At 50.2% G+C, this 27485-nt stretch overlaps 14 protein-coding genes across 14 annotated transcripts; 6 read left to right on the forward strand and 8 right to left on the reverse strand.

The window, feature by feature from the left end:
• The first annotated feature begins 22 nt into the window (after positions 1–22).
• M438DRAFT_39197 (uncharacterized protein) lies at positions 23–2281 on the forward strand. Its single transcript, XM_029909085.1, has 2 exons — positions 23–730; positions 799–2281. The coding sequence occupies exons 1-2, from the start codon at positions 365–367 to the stop codon at positions 2158–2160; spliced, it is 1728 nt and encodes a 575-aa protein (XP_029759181.1). The 5' UTR covers positions 23–364; the 3' UTR covers positions 2161–2281.
• Positions 2282–3448: 1167 nt separating this feature from the next.
• Positions 3449–5038, reverse strand: M438DRAFT_299210 (uncharacterized protein). The gene is made up of 2 exons (XM_029902017.1): positions 4931–5038; positions 3449–4823 (listed from the first exon to the last, which is right to left on the reverse strand). Exons 1-2 carry the CDS (start codon positions 4935–4937, stop codon positions 3532–3534), a joined length of 1299 nt encoding a protein of 432 aa, XP_029759182.1. The 5' UTR covers positions 4938–5038; the 3' UTR covers positions 3449–3531.
• Positions 5039–5517: 479 nt separating this feature from the next.
• M438DRAFT_39242 (PLP-dependent transferase) lies at positions 5518–7561 on the reverse strand. The gene is made up of 4 exons (XM_029909091.1): positions 7067–7561; positions 6989–7020; positions 6420–6883; positions 5518–6372 (listed from the first exon to the last, which is right to left on the reverse strand). Exons 1-4 carry the CDS (start codon positions 7122–7124, stop codon positions 5697–5699), a joined length of 1230 nt encoding a protein of 409 aa, XP_029759183.1. The 5' UTR covers positions 7125–7561; the 3' UTR covers positions 5518–5696.
• A 438-nt stretch (positions 7562–7999) lies between these two features.
• M438DRAFT_356415 (alpha/beta-hydrolase) lies at positions 8000–9150 on the reverse strand (the record flags this gene model as incomplete). Its single annotated transcript, XM_029907099.1, has 2 exons — positions 8000–8786; positions 8942–9150. The coding sequence occupies 2 exons, from the start codon at positions 9148–9150 to the stop codon at positions 8000–8002; spliced, it is 996 nt and encodes a 331-aa protein (XP_029759184.1).
• A 727-nt stretch (positions 9151–9877) lies between these two features.
• Positions 9878–11795, forward strand: M438DRAFT_375499 (uncharacterized protein; the record flags this gene model as incomplete). The annotated part of the gene is made up of 2 exons (XM_029908582.1): positions 9878–11508; positions 11561–11795. The coding sequence occupies 2 exons, from the start codon at positions 9878–9880 to the stop codon at positions 11793–11795; spliced, it is 1866 nt and encodes a 621-aa protein (XP_029759185.1).
• A 1416-nt stretch (positions 11796–13211) lies between these two features.
• Positions 13212–14440, reverse strand: M438DRAFT_276024 (concanavalin A-like lectin/glucanase; the record flags this gene model as incomplete). Its single annotated transcript, XM_029900826.1, has 3 exons — positions 13212–13689; positions 13745–14079; positions 14132–14440. 3 exons carry the CDS (start codon positions 14438–14440, stop codon positions 13212–13214), a joined length of 1122 nt encoding a protein of 373 aa, XP_029759186.1.
• Positions 14441–14676: 236 nt separating this feature from the next.
• On the reverse strand, positions 14677–15981 carry M438DRAFT_381402 (uncharacterized protein; the record flags this gene model as incomplete). Its single annotated transcript, XM_029908901.1, has 5 exons — positions 14677–15134; positions 15333–15407; positions 15441–15471; positions 15586–15664; positions 15798–15981. 5 exons carry the CDS (start codon positions 15979–15981, stop codon positions 14991–14993), a joined length of 513 nt encoding a protein of 170 aa, XP_029759187.1. The 3' UTR covers positions 14677–14990.
• Positions 15982–16791: 810 nt separating this feature from the next.
• Positions 16792–17445, forward strand: M438DRAFT_240706 (uncharacterized protein; the record flags this gene model as incomplete). Its single annotated transcript, XM_029899528.1, has 1 exon — positions 16792–17445. A coding segment is annotated over one exon (654 nt), but the record flags the coding sequence as incomplete, so codon positions are not given.
• Positions 17446–18289: 844 nt separating this feature from the next.
• On the forward strand, positions 18290–20577 carry M438DRAFT_346661 (uncharacterized protein). The gene is made up of 3 exons (XM_029905727.1): positions 18290–18884; positions 19105–19247; positions 19301–20577. The coding sequence occupies exons 1-3, from the start codon at positions 18579–18581 to the stop codon at positions 20427–20429; spliced, it is 1578 nt and encodes a 525-aa protein (XP_029759189.1). The 5' UTR covers positions 18290–18578; the 3' UTR covers positions 20430–20577.
• A 231-nt stretch (positions 20578–20808) lies between these two features.
• M438DRAFT_366404 (phospholipid methyltransferase) lies at positions 20809–22099 on the forward strand. Its single transcript, XM_029907874.1, has 5 exons — positions 20809–20922; positions 21019–21058; positions 21117–21133; positions 21238–21343; positions 21499–22099. Exons 1-5 carry the CDS (start codon positions 20874–20876, stop codon positions 21899–21901), a joined length of 615 nt encoding a protein of 204 aa, XP_029759190.1. The 5' UTR covers positions 20809–20873; the 3' UTR covers positions 21902–22099.
• Positions 22087–22779, reverse strand: M438DRAFT_346663 (DUF1763-domain-containing protein). The gene is made up of 2 exons (XM_029905728.1): positions 22436–22779; positions 22087–22379 (listed from the first exon to the last, which is right to left on the reverse strand). The coding sequence occupies exon 1, from the start codon at positions 22749–22751 to the stop codon at positions 22470–22472; it is 282 nt and encodes a 93-aa protein (XP_029759191.1). The 5' UTR covers positions 22752–22779; the 3' UTR covers positions 22087–22379; positions 22436–22469.
• Positions 22780–22921: 142 nt separating this feature from the next.
• M438DRAFT_321198 (NAD(P)-binding protein) lies at positions 22922–24144 on the forward strand (the record flags this gene model as incomplete). The annotated part of the gene is made up of 3 exons (XM_029902908.1): positions 22922–23058; positions 23109–23240; positions 23308–24144. The coding sequence occupies exons 1-3, from the start codon at positions 22942–22944 to the stop codon at positions 24142–24144; spliced, it is 1086 nt and encodes a 361-aa protein (XP_029759192.1). The 5' UTR covers positions 22922–22941.
• Positions 24145–24191: 47 nt separating this feature from the next.
• Positions 24192–24665, reverse strand: M438DRAFT_39540 (uncharacterized protein). Its single transcript, XM_029909211.1, has one exon. The coding sequence runs from the start codon at positions 24521–24523 to the stop codon at positions 24239–24241; it is 285 nt and encodes a 94-aa protein (XP_029759193.1). The 5' UTR covers positions 24524–24665; the 3' UTR covers positions 24192–24238.
• On the reverse strand, positions 24609–26903 carry M438DRAFT_336358 (diaminopropionate ammonia-lyase; the record flags this gene model as incomplete). The annotated part of the gene is made up of 1 exon (XM_029903879.1): positions 24609–26903. The coding sequence occupies one exon, from the start codon at positions 26901–26903 to the stop codon at positions 24609–24611; it is 2295 nt and encodes a 764-aa protein (XP_029759194.1).
• Positions 26904–27485: the final 582 nt, after the last annotated feature.

Raw genomic sequence — 27485 nt, forward strand, 5'->3', positions numbered from 1 at the left:
TGGATCCGCAAGCACCTAGTCTCGCAAGTCTCAGCCTTGAGATTCTTAACCAAGTCCAGGATCTGTGTTCACGTCCAGAACAACATGCAACAGAGTTTTCTACACCCATCAGCGATGCTTCCATGCGCTTTCAATTGTGGGGCTGCAATACTAACGCCTTCCAACATGGTCAAGTATCGCTCGAACATCAAATACGTGAAGCGCCAAGTTTGCAAAAATCGTTCAGACAACGTCTTCGAAGCCTGAAAGAAGATCTCACAGACTGTGAGTTCTGCACCGGCTTTCGAATTCTGGTCCTGAATAACTCATATTCCCAGTGGACGATACAGTTGTAACTTATACATCATCATGCCGAGAAGAAAGTATGGTGCTTGCATTGGCGCAGGATGCGCATATTGAGGTTCTTGAACTGCTCAAGGCCGTTGAAGAAGACATTTCGTCACTGTTTAAACTTTCGTCGTTGGTAGAGAAAGTAACGTACCGTGACGACTACGCGATAGCCGGAGCTGCAATACATGATACGCAGATCCTCCACAAGGAACTCGAGGTCCGTGACATACAGGATCATTTTCCGCGATTGAAAGGATCGGTTTGGCTTTTGCAGCGGCTTGTACAGGCCAACAGCGCTCGACGCAAATACTTGAGATATCGTGCATTTCATCACGATCGGGTTTTGGTTTCGTCTCAGCACGTCTTGAAACAAGGGGATGACAATGAGGTGTCGATGGAGGTACACAATAAATCTACCCTATCGCCCCGCCTGGAGTATGGCGTTTGAATGCTGCTGATCATTTCCAGGACAAGATCCCGTCGATACACCACTCTGATCAAATCTCTATGGCTGACGTCAATACTACTGGGTGGGGTTCACTGCAAGAGAAAGATGAGGACGACCACATGTCCCAAGCATCTCGAGATCATTCTATACCGGAGATCTCCTTGAACCAGATACCGACAGTGCATACTCTCAAGGAACTTTGCCAAGACGGAGAAGTGTTCGTTTGCCCATACTGCAAGGACAAACAGGCTATGACGACGGAGGCTGCGTGGCGAAGTCATATGTTCAGCGACCTCAAAGCATATGTCTGTCTAGCAGAGGACTGTGAGCTGTACATGTTCACTTCGAGTGAAGCATGGATGAGCCATCAGCTCTCTGAGCATCTTGTGGTCTGGAACTGTCCAATCTGCGATGAAACGCCTTTCTTCTCGGGAGAATATTTCCAATCTCATATACGCTTTTGCCATCCGGCTGAATTCAGCGAAGAGCAACTCGAACAATTGACAACTTCGTCAAAGCACAGCGCCGACAGTATCAGAGCATCAGAGTGTCCATTTTGCGACTGGGCCATAGCCTCGGGAGATCTCGACATATGTACCTTCCAATACGGGGAAGTCCACGTCACACCTGAACTATTCCAACGTCATGTCTGCTCGCACCTCGAACAACTTGCGCTCTCAGCTTCCTTGTGGACCGAAGAAGACGATCGCAAGGATCGAATTGAAACCGGGTCTCGACAGGACCATATCGCCATGATTTTAGATGGTTTCTCTGCGACCATTCGTAACTTGAAAAATACAGATGCTGTGAATGAAGCATACACGGGTATCAATGAGGGGGACCCCTTTCCGCTCCAGCAGCGGTCTTGGGGTTTCGACGTGCAGTCCTATAATCCGCATTATGGCTTAGACGACATGTCTTTCAGAACTCACAGCAGCACTACTTCCGGAACTCGTAACAGTAATACTTCCAGAGCTGGCAGCAGCACCACCTCCAGAACTTACAGCAGCAATACTTCACGAAGCTACAGCAGCAATACTTCACGAACTTACAGCAGCAATACCTCCAGCGCTGAAAGCGGTACCACTTCTTCTAGACCTTATAGCAGCCTTGTTTTCCCACGCAATCTTTCAGAGAGATACAATTACACAAACGAGCAACCTATTCGGCACCAAGAAGTGGATCTCAGCAATCAGTGGACGGGCATGTATTGGGAAATGGCGGAAGCAGAGAAACAGTTTCGCAGTAGAGTGAGTAACATGAGGGCGGCGTTGGAGCTTCAAGGTCAGACCAGCGAGGAGGAAGAGGAACCGGCAACTTTGGTGGCACCTTCCAGGAGCAGAGAGTTTTCGGCGCACAGCTCAACCAAAGATGCTTTGTAAATCTGTGGCTATATGGGAAGAGCACATGCGACATCTTACACTGATCTCTAGCAAAGAAAATAGGAGAAGCAACATTGGTATAAGCAGTGATTCCATCCATTTTGTACAACTAAAATATATGATACAAAGCCTTCGCTCTCGCCTTTCCCTTTATCATTCCTATCTACTTCTTCTTCTCTCCCTAATAAGTCCACCGCGTTACCCCTTAGACACTCGTAGTAGCACTACTTTAAGAATTTACGGCAGTACTAGTTCGGGAGCTTGGAGCAGCACAAATTCCGAAACCCGCAGCAGCATCACTTCCGAACGTAGCTCGAATGACAGACACAATTACACGAATAACCACGTCGCTGTGCGCAGAGGGAAAGCAGTCTATGGAGATGAGGATGAAATCCCGAGTTCGTCAGAAGGCCGTAAGAGCTATCGCATAGTGAGGCGTGTGCCTGGCGAGCACAATAATGAAGAGAATGATCGCAGGATACAGCAAGAACTGAAAGCGGCCATAGACTATCAGAACCAGCCGGTCGATCACGAAGAAGGATCTGTACGTTCTGGCTCGGAATCAGGACGTAGGCGGCGTCATTATCGACGGAACGCTTCAGAAGAGTAATCTTTGTTAATTTTCGTTATCTGACTTTGATCACACACATACCTCTAACCTCTAGCTATCCCTGCATCTTTCTAGAATACCATAGCAAGCAACATACCAAAGCCAGCCCGACATTTCTTCTCCAATTAAATCTCCTACCACCTCATCTCTTCATTATCTCACACTATGGCCTCAAAGCTTAATCAACAGACCCCATTGCAAGAAAAACAGCAGACTCCACTCCCCTTGACCCTGCTATGTCATCACATATCTCTCACCCCTACCCCATTTACCTCAGTGGTTGAAAAGCTTCTATAAGTGAGAAAGTAAACGCAAGCTGTACGTCTTACTTCTTCTTCTTATACCGAATATGCACACGTTATTTTACCGCGTCTATGGCATATAGATTGAATTGGAAGAGGTACGATCTTGTATGAACCTTTGTGCCTGATGTAATACATCATCATCTACTCCGCGTAGCGAAAGAAAGAACAGACAAGCATAGAGACATAGAAAAACTTCCTGATAGCACGAAAAGTGGAGTATAAAACGAGCAGAACTGTGCATATACTAAACTCCGACATTGGGATAACTACTATGGAAAAGAAAGGAGCACCTCCAATTGAATACCTCTTGCACACATTTTATTAGCGATGGAAATCCCCAGATACGAGGATAATATTGGTATGAGCAGTGATTATTTCCATCCATTCTGTACAACTAAACTATACAATACAAAAGCCTTCGCTTTCGCCTTTCCGCTTCATCATCATCATCCCTATCTACTCCTTCTTTTCTCCCTGATAAGTCCATTCAGGTTGTTGTGCTTGTGTGTGTTCACCAATATCTACTACTCGTCCTTCACCAGGTAGTTCGAAAACCCTCAATTTCGAAGTGATACGATCGTCCACAACCACATCATCCAACCACAATCTCTCTTGTTTCTCCGTGCTCAAGGCACCCTCTTCTGCTTCTTCCACCTTGGGCTTTCTGACGCTTTTGTGCCATTCTTTTTCTTCGTGTTGCAGGTATTGCGTATCGGTGGTTTGGTAGGCGCGGTGGGAAGACAAGACGGCGGCTGCGGTGCGCGAGAAGATTTCCTCGGCCACGTAGCGACGAGTGAGGAAACGGTGGATGCGGATGGGGAAGTTCCAGAAACCGAGGAGATGAGGGAAGGGGATGGCGATGGCGGGACCGAGCTGGGAAGGCGTTGAGGAGGGGAGAGTTGCGGTAGAGTAAGCGGAGGTGGAGATGTAAGGGTCGGGTTTTGTGAGTTTGGGTTTCGGGGGTTCTTCTTCTTTTGGAGGTTCGGGGAGGGTTTCGGGGGATGTGTTTGAAGTGTCGGCGGCGTTTGAGTCGAAGACGATGGAGGAGGAGTCGGTTGTGCTGGAAGAGCCGGTGGAGGCGGTGGGTGGTGTGTCTTTGATGCTCAAGTCTGCGGCAGCCTTGACGGCGGCATCGCCCAATGAAGGTGCACCGTCGATGTGTTGTTTGACCTCTGTCACTTCCTCGACTTGCACGGGTTCTTTCAACGGACCCAGCCATCCCTCGTGAAGGCCGCGTAGATATTCCTTCCAAGCATGTCTGCCGATGATCAAATCGCCCTTGACACCTGCTTCATCCACGCATCCAACTCTTTCTCTCTGCTCTGCTACGATTTCTTCTTTCGTCGGCTCGATATCTTCTTGTTGTGCTGCTGCTCCCTCTGCTTTCCTTCTGTATCTTCTAATCTTCTCTGCGGCTCCAAACCTCAAATCACCCTCTCTTCTTCCCTCAACGACATCCCAGTCCATAGCTCCTGCCACCAAAACCGGCTTGACATATTCGTAGAAATGCTCTCTTGCGCTGCGCAAGCCATCTGCCGGCGGTGCTTGTAGGTAGATGGTCATTTTTCTGGGCATTGTGGTTGTAGGGAGTATCTTTTCCGAGAGGGGCGCGACCAGATCGCAGTATTGTTTTTGGAGACGTGCTGTTTCGCGTTTGTCGTAGTAGACCGCTGCAGCGAAGGAGGATGTGATTGAGAGGAAGATCATCCAATTGCGGGACGGGAGTTTGGCTTTGATGTTGGGGAGGCCTGTTGACAATCACTCATTAGCCGCTTGTTCATCTTCATTCTGCTCCTTTTGCTTCTGTTTTCTGCTTTCTCTGCTTGCTGGAGAGGATGGTTGAAATAGCGCATACCCATCATGCGAAAGGCAGGGTTGCCCTCTGCTGCTTTCGGCGCTGCCTTTGCGCCATTGTTGACGGTCTGTTCTACCGTCTTTGCCAGAGGCACTCCAGCTACTTTGTCCGCCATGTTGACGATGGAATGTCGAGTGAAAGATTGTTCAATTGTCACATGCTGCTGTCGCATCTCGAGTTCGAGAATTTCCCCGGCCATCTTCGGCCATGGTCGGTCCTTGGCGCTCTTGAAGCTCCGCTGCTTGTCTTGCCAGGGTCATCCTCTGTACATTATGTATACAGACAGGTTGAATTTAGTATGCTAGTCAGGCTCAGAGCATCTTTTCGGGCTTCTTATTACCATTATCATTGTTTTATGTGGTATACTGATATTATCCGGTTGTGTAAACTGCATGTGATCAACGCTTAAACCGACCGATCTTGAACAATCTTGCTAGCCGTCTGGACTTTCCACTTGGAGACAGCTTTGCCGGGCTTTCCACTGTTACTCTTTCCACCACCACATGTTTTGTAGGGCTTGGAAGTTTGGCAGCCTCCAACAAACTGACTGTGTCGTATCCGACCAAATTCTCCAAGATAAGATCATCACTCCGAACCAGGTCTCGACCCTTGATCGACGATACCTTGGCAACCAAAAACGAGACCAATATATCAACATCTTGTCGTGTGCTCATCGCACCCAGGCTCACCCTTACCACTCCGGTCGGATTCCCATCAACGTCCGAGAGAGGCTTGCTGCAACGGTTGCCGAGAGCAAACGCTCGCTTCAGGTCCTGTGGTGTGTAGCCGAGATATGTCGCGATGCCACCGGGTTACACAGCGATCCACTGCGGATATAGATACCCTCGTTGTCTGCGAGCTTTTCAATAAACTGGCAAGGTATGAGCTTGCCTTCAGAAGTGTACACATTGAAAGCGATAGTAGCACCCTGCAGAGTAGGCTTGCCATAGCTTGAAGCATCGTCTGTGTAGATCCGGAGAAGTGATGAGCCGTTTTCGTGATGGAGATGCTGAAGATTGTCGTATAGATATGAAGCCAGGAATGCCGTGTGACTTGAAATACGTGCCATGGACGTGAAAAGGCGAGCATGAACATCAATGGCAATATCGAGAGCGAAGATGGAGAGGAAAGGAAGCGTGCCGTCTTCAAGTTGGTCGTGCAGTGAGGAATCACGTTTGACATGGCTGGTACCCCCAATTGCAATGACCATGTCAATCGTGCCTCCGCCAAAGTAGCGGCGACGTTGTAAGAGGTGACCAGCTGCTTTACGTATGATCAAAGCGCCAACATCAGGGAACCCGAAAATCTTGTAGAAGGAGACGCTGACAAAGTCTGGGCTAGCGGCAGGATCACTTAAGTCGAGAGGAGAGGTTGTTGCAAGGGCAGCGGCATCGAGCAAAGTGAATGTCCTTCCATGACTAGATTCCCTGATTCGTGCAGACCTCAATATAGATCAGTAATCGAATGGTCTGAGAACGATTCGACTTACCAAGAAGGAGAAAGTCGGCGACCAGTCATGTTTGATTGTCCTGGATAGGCAAACAGTCCCACTTCATCGCGTGAGTGAACTGTTGTACCCAGTCTTATCCAATCTTCCACTTCATCATCATTGATGAAACATCTTGATGTTGTCGCGTGTTCCCTCACTCCCACCACGCTGTTGTGCGCGTCCTTGTGATACCCATACCAAAACCCATTTTTCCCATTTTTGTTCTCATGAGCGACATAGTCTTTTACGCATTCCATGACAAGCTTGATCGCAGCGGTCGCATTCGAGACGAAAATAAGATCATAATGTTCTGGATCAGCGCCAAAAAATCGGAGGGCCTTTATTCGAACGGCGTCAACTCTGTGGCCTGCTATAGATGAAGGCGTCGATGCAGAATGTGGGTTGCCGTAGAGATTACTGAGAAGATCCTGCGCAAACTCTTGTACCAGAGATTTAGCGTATAGCTACTGTACTGTCAGAACGGCAATTCTCCAAAGATGCCTTCATCGATGCGCTCATAGAAATCAGGGCGTATCTTGCAGATGTGCGAGAAGTCATATGCAGCTTACCGTTGTTCCGCCATGGTCCAGATAAGTTTTGCCTGTTCAAGATTAACACACGTCAGGAACTGATTAGTCAATGCCTACCATTCAAATGACCATACTCTGAATCACGCAGAGTCTCGACGTCTAGATTGTAGGACATGTCTTGAGAAACAATGATGCGAACCCACTTCCGCGAGGAAACTTTCGTCGAGGGCGAGGAGGTATTTGAGTATCGGGAGGTCAGAAAGAGATGCGATTGTCATGAAGGATCGCAATACAGTAGCTGACTGTTCCGCGGGCAATCCAATGAATCCAAGACTACGCTCTTTCACACCAGTCAAAGTGTTCCATAACCAGCTGGCACGCGATTGCGCACATATCTAAGGCTTGAGGGATCAAATTGTGGAAGTCCGGCCTCAGAGTAAATCCTTTTGATATTCAGTGTTGGTGATCCGCTTTTTTTCAACTTCTAGTCAGCTGGTGGTATTGCCCGCTGTGCATGGCACCATGTTTAGCGAGGCTTGGGGTACCCCTCAGGCGGCTTGTATCATCACGTGTAGGGAATTTAGCCCGCAAAGAGCTTGGTATTATGCAGAGCGGCAGCTCGCCGTAGATAGAAAAAATGAGCGGACAATCGACTCCACGTGTTGAAAGAATCCAAAGACCCAGCTGGGATATGAAGCTTAGATTGCGGAAGTTCAGCCTCGAATGAGTTCCTGCCGAGGTGGGCGGCTCAATATAGCCGCAAGAGGCAACCCCACGCCCTCGAAACGAGTACAAAGAGGGTGAGACTGGGGAGCGTATTGGTATCTTGCTTGCCACTGCACTGAGACATCGTCTGGGCTGGCTTGCTTTATACCTGCGGAAGTACTTATTTTGATGGTAATCTCGTCACTAAGTCGGATCCATCCAGAAGAAGGTATTTCATTGACTTTTGCAGTCAACAAATCGATGCAATTCTGCTAGATCCTCCCTGTATGTGTATCAAGCTTGCGGGAACATCATCCTTATCGGATCGATGAGAGCACCCACTCCTCAGTCGAGTTGAGAGACCCATCTGATGGCCTTTGCCAGCTCCGTACCCTTCTCCCACACTTCATCGTGCGAGCAATGAATTATTCGCTGCTCGATGGTATTCTCTTCGCTTGCAGACGATGGCTTTGTGAAACCAAGCGTGACAAATCTGTCCGCCATTGAGTCCATCTGCTGCATCTCGACCAGCTCGTCCTTGTCAGAATGTATCAACAAGACTTTGCCGTCGAAACCCGGGTAATCATGTGCTACTGGGCTGACAGTGCTCCATGCATCCGGATGTTCGGTGAAAGCTCCGACGATGATTTCGCGATAGACGGGATGCGTGTTTCTGGCTAGTAATCCCGGAATGTCGTAGATGCCTTCGATGCCGATTATAGCCTTGGGGAGAGGCGTGTAGTCCTTCACCCCTATGATAGTCGCGGCTTGGAGGGCCAGTGTTGCGCCACAGCTGTGTCCGCACAGCACGTAACGGCCTTCCCTCATAAGATCGGTATGAGGAATTTGAATCGGTCTTCCATCGCTGGTCGTGTATGTTGCTTTGATCCTGTGAAGGAAGAACAGGGCGTGCATGACATCTTTGACATGTTCAGGATGTTGCACATTGCGATTGCTGTCATCCGGATCTGAAGGGTTGGTTGGATGCGAGGGATAGGGGGAAAGACGATAGTCGACAGATACAAAGCCAGCAATGTTGTGTGGCAGGTCATCCTTCAGCAGCATGTCGAGAGTAGTGTTGAAGCTTTTACGGTCAATCATAGGGTCTCTCCAGGCACCTCCATGGATGTAGCTGGTCAAACATCAGCCACTGATCAGTACAATTGATGAGATCGAAGAGCTGCTCATAGAAAATCAGGCCTTCTGCGGATCTCTGTGTTTCAAGAAAGAGCGAGGCGTCTGACCAGAAAAGACATGTGAGCAAAGCAGAAAATGAACAGCACCTACATAAGCCAGACAGCCTTGTCATGATCCCGCGGTTGCCTCTTTGGTACACAGATGTCGAGTTGCTCTAGGCGATAAGGCCCATACGGCACGTTGAGATAGTAATCGGCATCAGGAGTTTCGACATAGTCAGACGTGTTAGGTGTTCCGACAATTTTCTGGTCTTCCTGATGATCGGGAAGCTTCCACTCCGGTCTGGTGTCACCCGACATTCTATTGTTATGCCAGCACGTGAAGTTTGAGGATGTCAAGAGGGTTCATGCAAGATGGTTAAGGTTGACCCTGGCAGGTGCAAATGGTTGGCAACGGGTGCCGGCTTGGCGGGGTCTCCATCCAAAAAACGAAGTAAGACGGTTTCAACGAGGATACCATTCTTCACTCTGCTTGCTGTCAAGATGATAGGCTTGGACAAAAAGTCGCTGAGAGGCAGCTGGAATGCCTGATCAAATCACAGACAAGTTGGGCGGTAAAAGGCGACTCCCAATGACGTCTTTGTGCATGGATGGTGGCTGCCAGACGGCGGTCGGCCTGCCACGTCTTTTTGGCAAACCTGAAGTTGCGACTTCCCAGTGAGAATGGTTGGTCGTCTTGCCCTGCAGCCGCCGCTCTTTCCCTTTTGCATTCACTTCACTTGCCTCTCTGAATAACTCCCTCTCGTGCTGCGCATCAGGACAGACAAACCTGTGAAGCTTGATCATTTCGAAACACGACGCGAACCCTATTTTATTCTTTTCCTCAGTTCCGCGATAAACACATCTCCAAGGAACACCCGGTCAAGGCGCTTGACACCGCAAACCCCACCACACCATCGACAAGCCAAGGCTCACGGACAGCCACCCTTGTCAACCGTGTGACGCCTGCCACGCCTGTCATCAGTGAAGGCCGTCCGACAAGCCTCCCTCTTTCCTTCTCGACCGACCCTCGACACTCTACACGACCATGTCCGACTACGGCGCACACGACGACCGCCGTCGCTACCGTGAAACCCGCACCCGACCCCGCGAACGCGGCGATCCCGAGTTCGTCCAGGAAACAACCTACATCGAGCGCGGAAAGGGCCCTCCTCCTCGCGATCTGGTCTACCGCCCTCGCGATGAAAGCGTAGAAGACATTGCAAGAGACTTTCCGCCACCATCCAGCGATCGTTACGCTCCTGCCCGCGGAGGAAGAAGAGAATATGACGATTACCCTCCACCCCGCCGTGCCCGCAGTCAAGTTGGCCGCAGAGACTACGATGACTACGACGACTACGATGTTCCCGTCGCTGCCGCAGCCGCTGCTGGTGCTGGATACGCTGCCGGACGCGCAAAGGACCGCCGTCATCACCGCGATCGCCATGACCGCGACTACGACTCCGAAGAGTACTCCCCTCCCCGTCGTCGTCATACAGAACGCCGCAAGTCTGGTGTCGGTGAGATCTTGCAAGGCCTTGGACTAGGAGGTGTCGCCGCCGCTATTACCGGGCGCTCCCGCAGTCGCAGCAGATCCAGAGATCGTGACTCTCGCCGCGACAGAGACAGAGATGGCAGAACCAGATCACGCCATGGTGGCCGCTACGATTCCGACGAAGACAGCCGCAGCCGCAGCAGATCCAAGGGACGCACCGAACGCAAATGGGCTCAGGCTGCTCAAGCCGCCCTTGTTGCCGGCGCTGTCGAGGCCTTCCGCTCCCGCAAGGACCCTGGACCATGGACTGGAGAGAAGGGCCGTCGCATTGCCACTGCCGCTATCGGTGCCGGTGGTATCGATGGTCTCGTCGACCGCAACCCTGACAAGAAGACCAAGCGCCATCTGGCCGAAGCTGTGATTGGTGGACTGGCTGCCAACCGTCTTGCCAATGGCCCTCGCAGTAGAAGTAGAGGTCCTGCTGGCGCTAGGGATGACCCGTACGGACGCTCTCGCAGTCGCTCTCGTTCCATCTTCGGAGGTAGCCGTGGAAGAAGTCAGTCCCGTGGCCGTGATGGTCAAGGCGGCGGTGGCGGACTCAAGGAGCTTGCAGCAGGAGGAGCTCTAGCAGCAGCTGGCAAGGCCATCTACGATCGTGTTCGTTCAAAGTCACGTCGTAGGCGCTCTCCTTCGTCCAGCTCTGCAGACTCGTATGTCCCTTCCCGTAATCGACGTCGCAACAAGGAGCTCCGCTCACCTGCTCAATCAGATACAGGAAGCCGCGCCGTCGCCCAGCGCGGTCGTGATCGAAACATTGCCCCTGCTGCTGGTGCCGGTGCAGGTGCAGGTGCCCTCGCTGCTTCAAAGAACAAGAACGGTGAACGCAGCCAGAGTTCATCAAGCAGCAGCACAGATGTTGACGTCCGTCGTAAGCGTATGCGAGGCAAGGAGCTACTCACCGCCGGCCTTGCCACTGTCGCCACCATTCACGCTGCTCATGGTGTTTACTCCAGTATGGAAGCTCACGAGAGGCGCCACAAACTCGTCCAAGAAGGTGAAATGTCCCCCAACGAAGCTCGCAAGAAGCAGACAAAGGCTTGGGTCCAGGACGCAGCTGCTGTTGGTATTGCTGCCTTGGGTATCAAGGGTGCTTTCAGCGAGTGGAAGGAAATGAACGAGCACAGGTATGTTGCACTGATCGTGATTTGATTGACCAAGACTGACATACCTTGACAGACGCGAGATCCACGAATTGGAAAAGAGAAAGAATCTCAAACAGAAACGCCACGAGAAACACGAAAGAGATGCACGTCGTGCACAAGAAGACCGCTTCTATCAAATGCTTCCATTACTCAACCAACAACAGCAGCAGGGTGGAGCTCCTCAAATGATGCAACCCGGAAATCAGATGATGTACCCTGGCAACATTCCTCCTCCACCACCGGGACCTCCCCCTCAGGCGAGGTATTAGGAGCGACCTCCCGCTTTGAGAGGTATCCTTAAACCCACATCCGAGGAACGACAAATCACTATACTTCGTTGACCTGGTACCATGGAGCATTTGAAAAAGCACTTTCGACCACCGTCTCTCTGCGCTTCTTTTTCTTTTCGGCCCGCGATCACGTTTTTGCTTGGAGGTTTCCCTCTCCTTTTGCTTTTCACGACCTTTCATGATTCAAGAAGCTCAACACGGCAGTTGCATTTGTTTTATCTTTCTCGGCGAGCACAAGCACCAGTACGAAGCACCAATGGCATGGCGATGGATTTAAGACACAGCAGCAGGCGGAGATTCCCCATTACACGTTTTCCTTTTTCTTTTCCTCCTTTTTTTGCACACACTATGAAGCTTACGATTAGCACGAAGGACAAGAAGAGACTCTTTTGATTCCCCCTGAGCAGTAAAGACACGGTTATGAAGCATAATGAAACTACACGTTCCACGAATCTTGACTTGTTTTCAAACGTGTTTCCAACGAGCCTGTGTGCTTTGTGAAATTTGTTCATCAACGTGCCCTTCACCTCTCCATCGTTGTGTACATCTAACCTCTTTTCTTTCTCATCTTCCATCTCCATCTCATTCCCTCGGTCTCTATTTCTCGGACACGCATCGTCCTCTTCTTCCTTCCCTTTTACCGTCATCTTGACTTGTGCTTCCCGTCAATGTGGTTCATACCCACTCCTTTAGGATTTGATAGAAAGAGCTCCTCCAGTGTTCTTGACCGGGCAAGGTAAGGCATTTTTCCAAAAAGGGCCAAGCGTGTTGGATAGATCAATCCATTCATCCGGTACTGAGCTGACCCCTTCAGTTCCTTCGTGGAAGTCCTCGTCAATTTTGACGAGATCATAGGCAAGATCTCGGAACTTGACTGGCGGGGCGGTGGATCGAATTAGTCTGTTGACTTCCTTTGAAATGATGGTGGTCAGGGTATCTTCTTATCGAGGGGTAGTTTTGTTTGGGACCGCTGTTCAAGGTTGGAGGATGTGAAGGCGGTGGAGAAATAGAGGTGCTATTTGGAGAGGAAGAGGGCATTCTGTGCTCGTGTGGCAGGGGATAGTTTTCGATCGTGGTAAAACTGTAATCGCGACTGATGGGTTTGAGGGAAATGTGTGGTAGTTGGCAAGGTCGAATGGAGAAGATAGAAGAGCAAAAGAAGGAAATGTGGCTGATATGTCGCGATGGGGAAAACTTCTAGACGGCATCTTCTACTCTCCCGATGGTGAGCTTCTGATCATAGAACATTCTTCAAAAGGTGATGGTAGGGAGTTTCCATATTCAAATCTCAGGATAAACGTGGAATTATCTGCAGGAAGGAAACGCTGTATCGGGAAGCCAGACGAATTGTTTGTCCTCAAAAGACACTCTCAGATCTTGCTAAATCACCACCTATCAAGCTGAAATCTTCTTCGCACCATTGACACCAGAATTCTTCAACGCATTCTTCAACTTGTTCTTCATGTAACAAGCAGTTCCACTCATACTCACATCCACACATCCTTCAGTAGAAGAGCAAGCTTCGATACAAGCGCCCATGGAATTCACCCAGACCATTTTGAAGTCGCCACCTGCAAAGTCTGTGCCGCAGGCGACTTGGAAGAGATCGCCGTTGGTGGCTGTGTAGACTGTGCCATCGTATTTGGGGCAGAGTTTGACGTTGGCGGCTGTGGGGGCGGGAGTGTAGGAAGGTGCTGTTGATGTGGAGGAAGCGGCGGCGGCAGCGGCGTTATTGTTGGAAGAGGAGGAGAGGCAGGATCCGCTGGGGATGACGGAGGTGCGGTTGAAGTATGCATCAATGCTTTTGATCTTGAGGACAGAGTTGGTGGCGGGAGGTCCTTGAGCCCAGGCGTTGCCGTTCGACCACGAGTTCCTGTCGTTTCAATCAGATGTGCTCTTCTCATTCAATAACATATCTTATAACCTACCATAACCAGAAGCCTTGCTGGCTGGGAACATTTTCAGTGATCGTATGAACCAAAGTACCGTCGATATAGAATCTTGTAGCATCGGCAGTCCAGTCAAGACGGTATTCGTGGTAAGCACTTGTTGCATCGGAAGGAGCTGAAACAGTGTACGTCGAAAAAGGTGACGTGCTGTTGACTTGTTCGTTTGTGAGATGAACGACCGATGGGTCGGAACTGAGGAAGGCAAAGTCGACTTCTTGGTTATCGTTTGCGTAAAAGGTAAATCCGTGGGTCGTTCCTGCCGCGCCGCTGACCATTGCCACTGTCCGGACACTGCCGAAGAGGATGTCACTGTACTGTGATATTGGTCAGTATCGTGTAAATGGTGATGCGAGGATGGAAACCTACTGCAGTGGTGATCTGAGCGGATGAAATGGGACCGGTGGACTGTCCTCCGGGAACGGTCAAGGTCAAGGCATTGTCAGAGGAGATACCAATGTTGGTGATATCAAATCTTCGTGCTAGTGGTGAATTGCCAGCCTCGACTGTGTATGACGAGGCGGATAGTTCGTCTTGAACACTGCTCAGGGTGCTGGTTGTGAACTCTGCAACCGACCACTGAGTGTTGAAGGAACCAAGTCCGTCAACATTCCAGAAACACCCATTCTTGACGCCTGCGTTGGAGGCAGTGAAGGCAGATACACCGGCAGCACCCATAGCCACAAGGCTGAGGGCAGAGGTTCGTCGGATCGACATGATTGGAGATTAAGTTAGAGTACAAGGTTGAAGATCGGACTGAATGGTGAGATGGAAGATGCAGATTGATAGAGTTCATACAGTGAGATACGATCCAACATTATATACCCACAGTCGAGATGAAGGGATGTTGAGTTGGTGGGCAAGCTTGTCCTCTTGTTCTTCGGGTAGCCTAGCTACAGCTATTCGACGTTGTGTGAAGAGCGTTGATGGCCGTTTACAGGGTATACTTGCCTGACCAAAGACAAGTATAGGTGGAGCTTGACAATACAGCAGAGTCCGCCGCGGAGCTGGATGATAATTTCAAGTCATCCTGACTGTAGATAGTCAATCCTTTCGAGCCTGGCAGGCTCGGGACTTTGGCTATACTCATGGAGATCTTTCATTGACGAGAATGTCAGCCCCTCGAGGACAAAGGACAGACACAAGCCAGCGGAGCACAACCTGCCAGGTTGATATCAATGCCATGGGGATCGGTCCAGCGTTGTACGAACACCATGTGTTTGCTGGTTCAGTTGTCGGTAGTTGGTCCCGAAGCGTCTGGAAGTTTGTAACGGTCATTAGCAAGGCTTCCACCACAGCGAGCAGGATTAGCCGCAACCAATAACCGTGTCCAGTCCCATCCAAGAAGATGTTCTGAAACTCTGTTGACTCGCTGCATATTGGTTAGTTCGCAGAAAGTGGCTTATTCGAGCTGGAAAACATAGCAGTGGCTGGAACATGTAGACTCGGTATAGCTTCGACGACCCTCCGTGACTCAGGAGTCCGGGAAATTTTACTTGTACGAAGTCCCAGTACGACTCGTGAGATGGGTTTGCTCCGGACTGTGATGTAGCCAATCAAAAGCACTTACTTCGTGTTCGTCCCAAGTATTAGCGGTGTTAGTTCCCAGCAGCTTCGCTACTGGACGACCGGCGAGATAACTATCCTGGCACTGTGCATAGCAAACCAGCTACCTTACAGTCAATGTTGCATGCCCACAAGGCTGAGACCTTGCAGGGCATAGTACAAGCAATTGAGACTTCCAAAAGTTCGCCGTTTGATTTCTTCGTTTTTCGAATTGATCCTTCAAAGAAATACGTCCGTAAGTATGGAGCATGACGTACAGGAATGGCCATGCAGCTATCGATTTTTGAGGCATAACATGACCGTATCCCGTATTGAGTCTGCCTCTCTGAACCTGGCCTGTTGGCAATGAGACAAGAGAAAGACGAGAGGACCCGACTCATGTATCAAGAGGATACGAGTAGATTGACTCGAGACATAAGGAAAGCCTGCCAGCTTTGGGAATGTCATTCTGCGGATATAGGGTTCCTACGAGGTTGAACAATGCCAGAGGACGGGCTTGCCTCGTCGCGACGGCGGATCTGATCCTGAGCAAATCCTTGTTGACCCTCATTTTCCTCCATGTGTTCAGAGCTCACGACAAATTTGTGCCGGTAAACAACGGCTAAGCGGTTCGCGTTTGGCGAAATTGCCAAAGGCTGTTGACTCGCGGACATCGTAGCAACATCGTGTCAGGCTTGCACGAGCGGACTCATCGAAGCTCTTTGATCCCAGGTCAGTTTTTGCTGGGAAGTTCGGATGTCACCCGAATGTTGAAGAAAGCTGTGCGACATGTGTGTCAAAGGTGTCAGAAAGAAGATGGGAAGTGCAAAGAGCAAAGATGGATGTTTTCTTCTCCCCGCAGAGCGTCTCCGCACAGCTCCACATTTGGCAACACATCAAGCAGCTGTCACAGCAAGAAGTCTTGCGTTCGTCCGTGTCACAACTTCACCAATCGATTGCAAAGGCTCGCAAACAAGATAGAACAAGCTTGTGGGGTTTTTCTTTTGATGGGATATATGTGGGATAGGCGTTGTTTGCCTATCATCCCTCGCAGATGCAAGTCAGCCGCCAGAAAAGTGTGAGATCATACCTACGCACTTGCAGCACGTGTGCTCACAAAAAGCGCAATTCTGGTGAAAAGGGTAGGCGCCAAGGGTAACTATGCGGTGAACCTGACGAAGGAACTCCACATGTTTGCGCAGATAGTGAAAACTGCTTTGAGGGGGTGCGGATTTTGAATTTCCATATATGGGTGATCTTCCCAGAGCCTCAATCCTTCCACCTACCTACTTGCAGTCTATCAGAGTCAATTGTTTAGCAACCTTGTGGACCTGAGACCACCAATTCTTCTATTCGTCTAACACAATCGAGCTTCTCGTCCTGGACGTCGACATCTGGACAGTATGGATACACTCAAGATCTTCAACCACAGTCCTAAGACGGCACTCAGCAGTATGACCTTTTCATACACCCACCTCGCAGCCATCACGATCCTTCTGCCGACATTACGACATCTTTACCTCGACTACCAAAGCTTCATCGCATTAGGTCCGGGAGGCACACCGAAGACAATCCTGGGCTATTGCAAAGTGAAGGCATTGGCCATGTTCGCGCTCAGGGATCCATACGCGCCGCCAAAGATACCGTGGTCCATGACGAAGAGAGAGGGATGTCTACCGCAGCTTCCTCAACGCTCAGGTCCTCGTCCGTCAACCCTCGGAATTGCGCCGCATCGCCAGACGAACCAGAAGCCATCGCAAGAGGTCTACGAAAAACTGGCCGATGCGCTACACGCCATCGCGAATGACAACCTTCACCTCCTCGAAGGTACATCGTGCTTCGAGAAGCATGGCACTGGTATCTTCACCGACAGTCCACTGCGACGAACCTGCGGAGGAGAGATCTGTCACGCGCATCCATCCGACGGTTCCCTACATTTGACTCTACATCTTGCCGACGCCAAAATCATGCTCGAAGCAGGTTGGGGTGAACGACACCCGCTTGCAAGAGGTGGTTGGATGGAAAGATTTGTTCCAGGAGGATTCGCCATGATTTACGCGCCTCGAGACGACGATGAGCTCAAGGTAGTCCTGGAGATTGTACGGGCTGCGGCATGGTATGTTGGAGGTGAAGAAATCAAGAGCGAAAACGACAAGCGACGAGACAGTGGTCAGGAATGGGTTGACGCACCGGTGGCTGAAATTCTGGCCTGATCGTTGATCAAAGGATTGATATCCGGGTTCAAAAGGTCGGAGCAGACCGAAGGGCCGATCATATCATCAATAGTGGGGTTGCGGGTAACGGGGTTAACAAGGGCATTGACGTGGTCACGGACGCACCACGAGATTCAAGGTCAAGGTACAGCGGTAGCGAGGCGAACGGAGTTTTTCAGGTCCTCATTTGAGGTCTTTGTATTTTGCGGTCTTGGTATGGACGTAGTGAAAGTACTTGGTTGATGATGAATTTCTCCCTGCTTAAATTTGCGGGATGACATCAAAGCGCATCCGCGGCAAGTTCACTTCTCCCTCCACGAACCATTTCCTGGAAGATAGTTGGGCCAAACGTTCCAGGCATCTTTACGGCAAGATCGGCCTGCAGGGCAAAGGCATGAGAGAAGCGGTAGAAACGTCTTCAATCGTAACCAATTGATAGAAATATTGTAGATTGGTGGATTGCGTGCTCATTGGCTGGTTCCACTCTGCACCCTTTGTTTTTGGGGCCGCGCAAGGGTTTAGTGACTTGACAGAATCCCGTCAAGCAACCGAAAGCTTTCGCGGCGAGAAGGTTGAATCTGCATGAACAAATCACGCACCGGAAGTTCCTTTGACTACCTAATTATAAAAGCGTTCCCGCGGTAAACGAACTCATTGCAGTTGGATGGAGTCGAAAGTTGGAAAGCGTTGAAGAAGATAGGTGTGGCGGCTCCCGTAAGAACAAGCCAGACGCCACACATCTCGGCGTACGACACCAAGGCTTCGACTCACTCCTCTGACCACATCCTTCGCCTTAGCCGCGTCCGCCACGGTTGCTTACTCGATCGCCGTGCCGTCTTAACTTTGCAATTAAGCTCTGATCCTCTTGGTCCAAGTCTCGTCATTTATAAACTGGTCGTCTGCCGCTACGCGCAACTCTTCTTTCCCGTCTCAGTACACCCCAACTCGACTCGATTGTCCATCAAGCTTAACAATTTCTGGTGGTTAATGCTGCCTGAATTCAACCGACGCGACCTTTTCACCTATTTCACGCTCGTCCGGAGCATTCGTTCGGTAAAATGGCGTTAGGCAATAAGTTGTTCAAGCAGAAGCCTACCATTGTCGCCGATGCACCCCCTCTACCAAATGCGCCCGAACTCGAAAAGCCCGTTCAAGGGAACGAGGGTTATGGCGGTCTTCCCCCTGACTACGATCCGGAAAAAACTGGTCCCAAGGGCATGAGCATGAAGAGAATCGACGGACCTATCACCAAGTCCATTAGCCAAGGCAACCTGAGTGATGACAGTTCTGGCGTGTCTATCGGCAAGCAAATGGAGCTGGAAGCTGGAAATGCCATCAAGTACAGGACTTGCAGCTGGCCAAAGGTGTGAATCTATCGCGTGTTTTGTTTTCCTTGCATCCCTTCTTCGACATGGGAATGAGCCGATTCTCTACCCAATGCGACAAACCCAGATACTTTTCCATCATTCCTAACGCAACAAGCCCTTGCACCCGATCCTTCCCTACCCTTTATTCCATGCAAAATACCGAAAGAATCAGCTCTCGCGATGAGCGTAGCAAGAACCGACCTAATCCATTTCCCAGACTGCAGCACTGTTGTTCTCTGAATACATCTGCTTGGCTATCATGTCCTTCCCGTACTCCTACGCAACTCTCGGTCTTGTGCCTGGCTTGATCTTGACCGTGGTTGTTGCAGGACTGGTTCTGTACACCTCTCTGGTTCTCTGGTATGTGACTTTCGAACCCCGACTGCATAAACCCCTTCTAAAATTTCAAACAGGGAATTCTGTCTGCGCCACCCTGAAGTCAAGGATGTCTGTGACATTGGTCAAATGCTCTTTTGGGGCCAAAGATGGGCGTGGTGGGCTACTGCCTTCATGTTCATCCTGAACAACACTTTCATCCAAGGCCTGCACTGCTTGACTGGTGCCAAGTATCTTAACACCATGACTGGCCACGGCCTTTGCACTATCGGCTTCAGCGCCATCGTTGCTGTCGTGTCCTTCTTCGCGTCGCTTCCCCGCACGTTTAACACCCTCGCCATCTTGGGCACCGCATCGGCTTTCTTCACCTTCATCTCAGTCATCTTGGCCACCATCTTCTCCGGTATCGAGGATCACCCTGCTGGGTACCCCAAGCTTGGAGAGCCTCGCGTACTTGCAATCCCCGAGGCTGGCACCACCTTTGTCGCTGGAATGTCTGCTTTCATGAACATCAGTTACACATTCATCGGACAGATCACCCTGCCTTCTTTCATCGCTGAAATGAAGAACCCTCGCGACTTCCCCAAGGCTTTGTGGGCCGTCACCATTGCTGAAGTTATTCTCTTCTCGCTTGTCGGTGCCATCATCTACGCCTACACTGGAAACCAGTACTACACTGCACCCGCCTTTGGATCCCTCAGCAACGAATTGTACAAGAAGGTCAGCTTCTCGTTCATGATCCCAACCATTATCTTCTTGGGTGTTTTGTACGCCTCGGTTTCTGCCCGCTTCGTCTTCTTCAGAATCTTCGCTGGAACCAGACACTTGGGCGAGCACACTGTTGTTGGTTGGGCAACTTGGGCTGCCCTTTTGGCCTGCACTTGGGTTCTGGCATTCATCATTGCTGAAGTCATTCCCTTCTTCAGTGACTTGCTGTCACTCATGAGTTCGCTCTTTGACAGTTTCTTCGGGTTCATCTTCTGGGGTATGGCATACCTTCGTATGCGCAGAGCCGACTACGGACCTGATTACTACAAGAACAGAGGACTCAGAGGAACTCTTGGATTCGTCTTCAACATCATCCTCATCTGTATTGGACTTTTGTTCCTCAGCGGAGGTACATATGCCTCTGTTCAGAGTATTGTTGATGGCTACAACTCGTCAACTTATGGCACGGCATTCTCTTGTGCCGACAATGGTCTGTAAAAAGATCTTAAGAAACTAGATTGTTCAAGTGTTAGAAGGACAACCTTCTGGTACAACGGCCTTGATGTTCACGAGCAATGGGTCATGTTTATCTTTTATTCTTTATCAAATTGGATAGTTATTTCTAATTGAAACTTCTTATTACGAACTTGTCATTCTCAAACAATTCTCTGGTCAAGTTTTTTACACTGGTGACTGGTCATTGCATCACCTGAACCCAAGCAAGATGTTCGTTGAAAGACAATCAGGCTGATTTGCGCATGTTTTCATGTGACTGCCAAGAGTGATGACGGAGGTCTTGGGTCCGTTGAGCCGTGAGAGCTTCTGCCATGTGTTCTTCCGAAGTCAAAGAGCTCTCCTGGATTTGTTTTCGTTTGACAACAAGACAAGTGAATTTTCTCATTTCTTGCACGACTGTTGAGGTTCTGCTTGCTTTCAACCATCATGTCTTCTATTTCCGATTACGTCGACCTCGGACAACCCATGTTTTGGTGTGAGTGAAGATGTAGCAGGTCTTTTGCAGGCACCGGCGACCCCGCTTCAAGGGCATGCTTGATGGTCATTGATACTGACGAGAGATGCAACACAGTGTCTGTGGCTAGTATCGTCTTCAACCCAACCTTTTGGAAGTAAGCAAGACATGAAGTATCCACCTTCTGTACAAGTCACACACTGACCTCTCTCTAGCACTGCAGCAAGATCAGGTAAGAGTTCTCTCCAAGAACAAGAAACAAGCAGAGAAAGACTTGAAGATATCATTGAGAAACAAGCAAGAAACCCAATTGACACATGTCTGCAACTTGATCAGAATACCACAACAAGACCATTACCAAGCTGTTTGGCGGCAACTCGCTCTATGGCTGCTATGCCCTCGCCGTGACAATCTTCACCATCGGAATCATCAGAGACAGCATGTACGCAAAAGATCACCTCTCTCCTTTTTACAAGAAGCAACCACCCACTACGCGCCAAACCCGATACCACAAGCACCACCCACCCATAGCGACAACACGAGATTCGAAGAGAGTCCAACCTACGATTGATGCACTGCTGACCTAGACTTTTCAAGCTACGAACGCGCCCTCCGCACCCAACCAACGCACCCCCTCCTCACCGGCCCCGTCTCCAACGCACTAGCCCTCGCCCTTTTCACCTCGGGTAACGTCCTCGTCCTCACCTCCATGTACGCCCTCGGCATCACGGGCACCTACCTCGGCGACTACTTTGGCATCCTGATGGATGAAATGGTCACGGGCTTCCCATTCAACATTTGCTCTGCTCCCATGTACTATGGATCCACGCTCAGTTTCTTGGGAAGTGCTCTATGGTTTGGAAAGCCGGCTGGTGTTGTGTTGACGGGTGTTGTGTTTGTGGTTTACAAGATTGCGTTGAGGTTTGAGGATCCGTTTACGGGCGGTATCTATGCTGAGAGGGAGAGAAAGGAGAAGGTTGAGGGAAAGAAGAGTCGTTGAAGAGGAGGAGGTATTTGGAGGAAGCAAGACAAGGGCTCTGAAACGAAGAACACGGAGTTGGGGAGATGGGAGGGCGAGCTCTCCGGGTTGCTTGAGTGGCTCGGTCAGTGAGAGGAAGAGATTCAACATAGGAATGGCTCGACAGACGGCGGTGAGCAGCAGAGAGTGAGGCGGACGCAGAAACAGGACGATTTCAACAAATTTGTGTAGAAAAATGTACATTGTCATTACAAAAGCCTTGAATCTGCAGCTTCCCCTCCGCCTTCTCTTCTTACGTGAAGATATACCTTTTCATCTCTTCCTCGAAGCAGCCACCGATTGGGATATCCTCCTATACCTCTTCCTGACCTCCATCTGATAGCCCATATCCTCTCCACCCGTCAACCTAATCCCCAACGTCCTCTCCAACATCCTAACATCTTGGTCGAATTTCTCATACGCTTCATCCCTAAACCTCATATCCTTGACATCTTTTCTCCTGCACATTCGCACGAATCAACACCTTTTACCTTTTCCCACCTATATCTGACTTACCTCTGCGTTTAAGGGTTTTGTTGTCATTTTGCACTTACAGTATAGAAGGAACATCCCTACCCCTACACCCCCACACGTGGATCAGATTCCTGACGACTTTTTCCTCCACGCCTTTGTATTTTACCGCGTTTGTGAGAAATTCTAATGTGCGTGTCGTGGTGGGAGCGTCGTAGGAGGAAGAGGCGGATTGAGGTGTGCTGCGGAAACAGTGGCGGAGATGGGTGAGTAGGGTGTAGCGGGCGGGTTTCGCGTGGCGGATTGCGTGGAGGGATGTACGGAGGAGGTGGCGGTATGCGTGGAGGATTTCGAGGGACATTGTGCGAGATGTGGATGTGAAGTAGGTGTATTTGTTTGGATGTGATAAGGTGGGAGGGAGGGAAAAGTTACCTTGGTGGAGGGGAGAGGTTGTTTGATTTGTTTGTTTTTGAAGCTTTGGGGTTGGTGGAGGGATGGTGTAAGCAATTCTTCTACGTCAATTCGAGTGCTGTTGGTTTTGTGTTTCGAGGATGACAGTGTTTGATTTGTTGGTTCATCCTGTGGTCGTTGGTCTTGTTGTTATCGTTGTTGCAAGCGGCATGATGGGTTTCTTCTCATCCAAGCAGCATTTCCCCGTCGAGGGCAGGGTAAGTGAGCAATTGCGACTGGACTCGAGTAGAAGCTGACATGAATACAGACGGTCCTGCTGACTGGAGGCTCCAGTGGTATGGGAAGAGCTCTAGCAAAGAAACTAGCCGAACAAGGCGCGAATGTCTGCATTGTCGCAAGAAACCAACAAAAGCTCGATGAAACAATCGACTACATCAAGGTACTTTTTCTCTTTTTCTGTCCTCCTTCAATTGTACCAAATACTGACGTGGATACCTCTACAACAGTCTCATGCCAAATTTCCAAACCAACGCTTCCTAGCCATCAGTGCCGACTGCACCTCGGCCACAGAAAACACCCGCATCCTCGACGAAACAACCACATGGAACAATTCCACCCCTCCCGACATCATCTGGGCAAACGCCGGCTCCTCCTCCCCCGGCCTCTTCATCGACACCCCCCTAGAAACACACAGAGCCCAAATGGACATGAACTACTGGTCCTCCTTCTACCTCGCCCACGCTTCCCTGAAACTCTGGCTTTCCCCCTCCTCCCCTCAGGACAAGAAAGAGAAGGAAGCAGCCAAGACAGCGGAACCAAGACACTTCATCATCACATCCAGTGTCGTCGCTTTCGTAGGCCTAGCAGGCTACACCCCCTACGCACCCGCCAAAGCAGCTCTGAAATCCCTCGCCGATTCCCTACGTATGGAATTAAACCTCTACAGCGGCTCCCGTCAATCATCCACCCACCCTTCCCCCACCTCGGAGGTCAAAATCCACCTCGTCTGCCCCGCGACCATCCTATCCCCCGGCTACGATGCCGAGAATGAAATCAAACATGCCGTCACAAAGATGTTGGAAGAAGACGATCCTAAACAAACTTCAGAGCAGGTCGCGGAAGCTGCGTTGGAGGGATTGAGGAGGGGTGATTATGTGATAACGACGCAGTGGTTGGCTCATGCGATGAGGGTTTGCGCTTTGGGAGGGAGTCCGAGGAATGGATGGGGGATTGTGGATGTTTTGTTCGGGTGGGTTATGGGGGTTGCTTGGGTGTTCATCGCGCCGGTTTTGGAGGGGAAGGTGTGGAGGTGGGGCAGGGATCATGGATGCGCGAGTGCTTGATCGTTGATGTGTTGGTGTGTTGGTGTGTCAGTGGTTGTGGTTTTCTGATTGTGCATAGTATGATACCCTTCCTTCCAAGCACATGTATATCTTTTTATATCCATCTTGCTGTTGAACCAGTGTTACACCAGACTTGATAATCAGTGCTATCGGTCAGAAAGACAAGGTATTCGAGGAAAAAGAACAATATCAAAGCCTTCGGACTCAAAGTCCATGACCACACCTCTCTCGGCCCATCCATACCCCTGGTCAACCAGTCTGTCGAGATGCATGATGGTTTCAGCAACGCGAGTGATGCCCAAAGAGAATGCGCAAGACTCTCCACTCCCACTATTAAATCATCCAACTGCAATCGACAAGCAAATCCATCTTGTATCATTAAGAAAATCCTAAAACCATTCAGTTCATCTGTCCATCACACCCTCACATACAACTCTATCAAACCATCCACCCCTCAAGACACTTCAACACTCCTGAAACCGTCTAACCGTCTCCCTCATAACCTCCTCGACAATCTTGATACTCTCCACATCAACCCACTCATCTTTACCATGTAATCCTTTTCCTGCAGGTCCGAATACCAAACAAGGGATCCCAGCTTCACTCAACAATCCCGCATCAGTCCAGAATTTCGCCGCCGAAACCTCGACATCTTGCACTTTCTTACCCTGCATCTCCGCCAGTGATTGTTTTGCTGCGAGAAGAAAAGGATGAGAAGACGATAAAGGCAATAATGGCGCTCTTTCAAACAGCACTGTAGGCGACTGATAGCGGAATACCTCATCCTGTTTCCGCAAATTCGCAAGAATAGCAGCGATATCGTGGAGGATGACAGCAGAAGATTGGGATATATTGTTTACAGTCCTGAATTCAAGGGTTACAGTGCAAGAGGCGGGATAACTGCTATTTTCCTCCCCGCCTCTGATGGTTCCGGTGTGCATTGTGCTTTCCCCCAATACATTGTCTTCAGGCAGGGTGGTGGCGTAGGAGTTTATAGCGGAGAGGAAGGAAGAGGTATGCATGATGGCGTCGACACCGGTGGTGGCGTCGGAGCCGTGGGCAGCTACACCGAGGATTGTGACTTCCACCCACACGAAACCTTTGTGTGCGTGATGCAGGGTTAGGGAAGTTGGCTCGGGGATGATTGCGGCGTCTGCTGTCCATCCGGCTGCCAAGATGGCGGAGGTTCCGAGGGAGCGATCTTCTTCGTCTGCGACTGCGGTGAGGATGATATCGCCCTTACTGCCGTGCTGATCAAAGTGCAGTAGAGTGGTCATGGCGGCTGCGACTCCTGCTTCCATGTCTAGTACGCCTCTGCCGTAGATTTTGCCGTCGACCAGGTCGCCGCTGAGTGGAGAGGGTCCGTAGGTTGAGAGGGCTACTGTGTCGATATGACCGTTCAACATTACTTTCTTCGCGTGAGGATCAGTTCCCCTCACTACTCCAACGACGGATGGCCGACCAGGTGTGCTTTCCACAATGTGTGTCTCGATCCCGCGATGATGAAGCCACTGTGCAATAAATGCCGCTATCTTCGCTTCTCCAGGTGCCGCACCAGTAGTATCCAGTGTCGGAGAAGAACTGTCGATTCGCACAAGTTGTTGCGTCAAGTCGGTAACATTATCATTACTGACATCCAAAGGGATATCATAAGGTCTAGCAGCTTCGGTGTTTATCAATACCACTGCCTCTCCTTTCTTAACATTACCCTCAGCGAGAAGTCGGCGCAGTGCTGCGAGCCCGGACGCGCCACAAGGGCCAGCGTTTACGTTGTGCCGATGCAGGTCTTGGACCGCAACATGCGTTTCGTAGTCGGAGATTGTGGTGCTGATGTCGACACGGTCGCGGAGATAGGGCCAGGATATCGAACTCAGGGTTCCACAGTTGCAACCTGCGTTGATGGTGTTGAAAGTCGTGATGGAAGTGGGCTTGCCTGCAACAAGCGAGGCCTGCAAGCAAGCTGCCGTATCAGGCTCAACGGCGATGGTGGTGAGATTCCTTTGTGCCTTGGCGTATGTGATTACAGCCTGAGCAAGAGAGCCCACGCCCACAGGGGTGATGATTATAGTCGGTTGGATAGGAAGGTCTTGCAATTGCTCCTCCATCTCTGCAAAGATGGTTGCATATCCATCGATAATCCAGGTTGGGGTATCCTCGTAGCCATCAAACGCCGTATCCTGGACGAGGATATTGTGCTTTGACGCAGCGGCAGCCGAGGCAGCAGTTTCAACAGCGAAATCATAGTCACCTTGTACAACGACTACTTCAGCACCCTCAGCGGCGATCAAGCGCAGGAAGTTTGGGTGTAGGTCGTGGGGTACGTAGATGGTAGATTCAATACCGAGAGAACGTGCCATCCAAGCAATAGCTCTACCGTGATTGCCATCGGTCGCAGCCAACAATTTGCAGCCTTTGTCTGCAGCAGCGGCAGCTACTGACTCCAAAGTCGCAGTATCGAGATTCAGGCCCAGATGAAATATAAGAGCACGGAAGCAGCCCCAAGATGCTCCTACAGCTTTGAAGGAAGGTAGACCAAATCGGGATGATTCGTCTTTGATGTATACGGCTGCAAGACCTAGCTCAGAGGCAAGAGCATCCAGAGATAGGAGAAACGTCGGCTCATATCCAACAAGAGCTTTGTGGAAGGTGAGTTGGGAGGTGTAATTGGCGTCCGGGATCGGAGAACCGAGTGGTGTCGAGCGAACCCAGGTGGGTCTTCTGGATGAAGCCCTCTCAGGAAATTTGAATCGGAGTGGCATATTTGACAGCGACAACGAGGCGGATGGCAGGTGTGGGCTCAGTTTCGATTCTGTGTATATACAAAAGCACAGTGACTATCGAGGCACCATTAAATATATGTTCTCATGTCCACCGGAGACCGTCGGGCTTCGTTAACAATTATGATTTGCCTAAGACAATGTTCGATTGAATTTGAGCGGTCTCCGTCGGTGTCCGACGGTTTTCGGGCAACACAACACCTTTTCCGTCGGGAAACGCAACCTATGCCGAGTGTTGCAGGAGCCACTTGAGGAATGGATATCGAGCGGGCGGCTCGAAGCCTTTATACTCCACTGTGGAGGCTGGAAGCTCTTCTGGCCGAATTCTCAGAGCTCTTTCTGACTTTCGTCTCGTCCGGCCATCTAAGTTGCGATTTCGAGTTAGCATACAATCAAAGAAGAGTACTGAGTGATTTTCAAAGGATGTCTGTGTTTTGTGGCTCCGATTTGCCTTTTGTTGCAATCATGTCCCTCTACCACGCCTTACCCATGAATTCCGAGAGAGTAAAGGGTTGGGACAGGAGATTTGAATGGGATTCATAAGTATCTGTTTTTGTCTTTTTT

Source organism: Aureobasidium pullulans (genome assembly GCF_000721785.1).
Source record: "Aureobasidium pullulans EXF-150 unplaced genomic scaffold scaffold_12, whole genome shotgun sequence".
In the NCBI taxonomy this organism is placed as follows: domain Eukaryota; kingdom Fungi; phylum Ascomycota; class Dothideomycetes; order Dothideales; family Saccotheciaceae; genus Aureobasidium; species Aureobasidium pullulans.

Bases quoted from the DNA above. Each gene is read 5' to 3' on its own strand.
- M438DRAFT_366404 (XM_029907874.1), top strand. From the start codon at position 20,874: ATGTCTTCTATTTCCGATTACGTCGACCTCGGACAACCCATGTTTTGG. The intron at 20,923-21,018 runs GTGAGTGAAGAT...GATGCAACACAG, and splicing joins CGGACAACCCATGTTTTGGT to TGTCTGTGGCTAGTATCGTC. The intron at 21,344-21,498 runs GTACGCAAAAGA...AGACTTTTCAAG, and splicing joins GGAATCATCAGAGACAGCAT to CTACGAACGCGCCCTCCGCA.
- M438DRAFT_39540 (XM_029909211.1), bottom strand. From the start codon at position 24,523: ATGATACAAGATGGATTTGCTTGTCGATTGCAGTTGGATGATTTAATA.
- M438DRAFT_39197 (XM_029909085.1), top strand. From the start codon at position 365: ATGGTGCTTGCATTGGCGCAGGATGCGCATATTGAGGTTCTTGAACTG. The intron at 731-798 runs GTACACAATAAA...GATCATTTCCAG, and splicing joins ACAATGAGGTGTCGATGGAG to GACAAGATCCCGTCGATACA.
- M438DRAFT_346663 (XM_029905728.1), bottom strand. From the start codon at position 22,751: ATGTCCCTCGAAATCCTCCACGCATACCGCCACCTCCTCCGTACATCC.
- M438DRAFT_39242 (XM_029909091.1), bottom strand. From the start codon at position 7,124: ATGTCCTACAATCTAGACGTCGAGACTCTGCGTGATTCAGAGTATGGT. The intron at 7,021-7,066 runs GTAGGCATTGAC...AATCTTGAACAG, and splicing joins AGAGTATGGTCATTTGAATG to GCAAAACTTATCTGGACCAT. The intron at 6,884-6,988 runs GTAAGCTGCATA...ACAGTACAGTAG, and splicing joins TGGACCATGGCGGAACAACG to CTATACGCTAAATCTCTGGT.
- M438DRAFT_346661 (XM_029905727.1), top strand. From the start codon at position 18,579: ATGGCGTTAGGCAATAAGTTGTTCAAGCAGAAGCCTACCATTGTCGCC. The intron at 18,885-19,104 runs GTGTGAATCTAT...TCCATTTCCCAG, and splicing joins GGACTTGCAGCTGGCCAAAG to ACTGCAGCACTGTTGTTCTC. The intron at 19,248-19,300 runs GTATGTGACTTT...AATTTCAAACAG, and splicing joins TACACCTCTCTGGTTCTCTG to GGAATTCTGTCTGCGCCACC.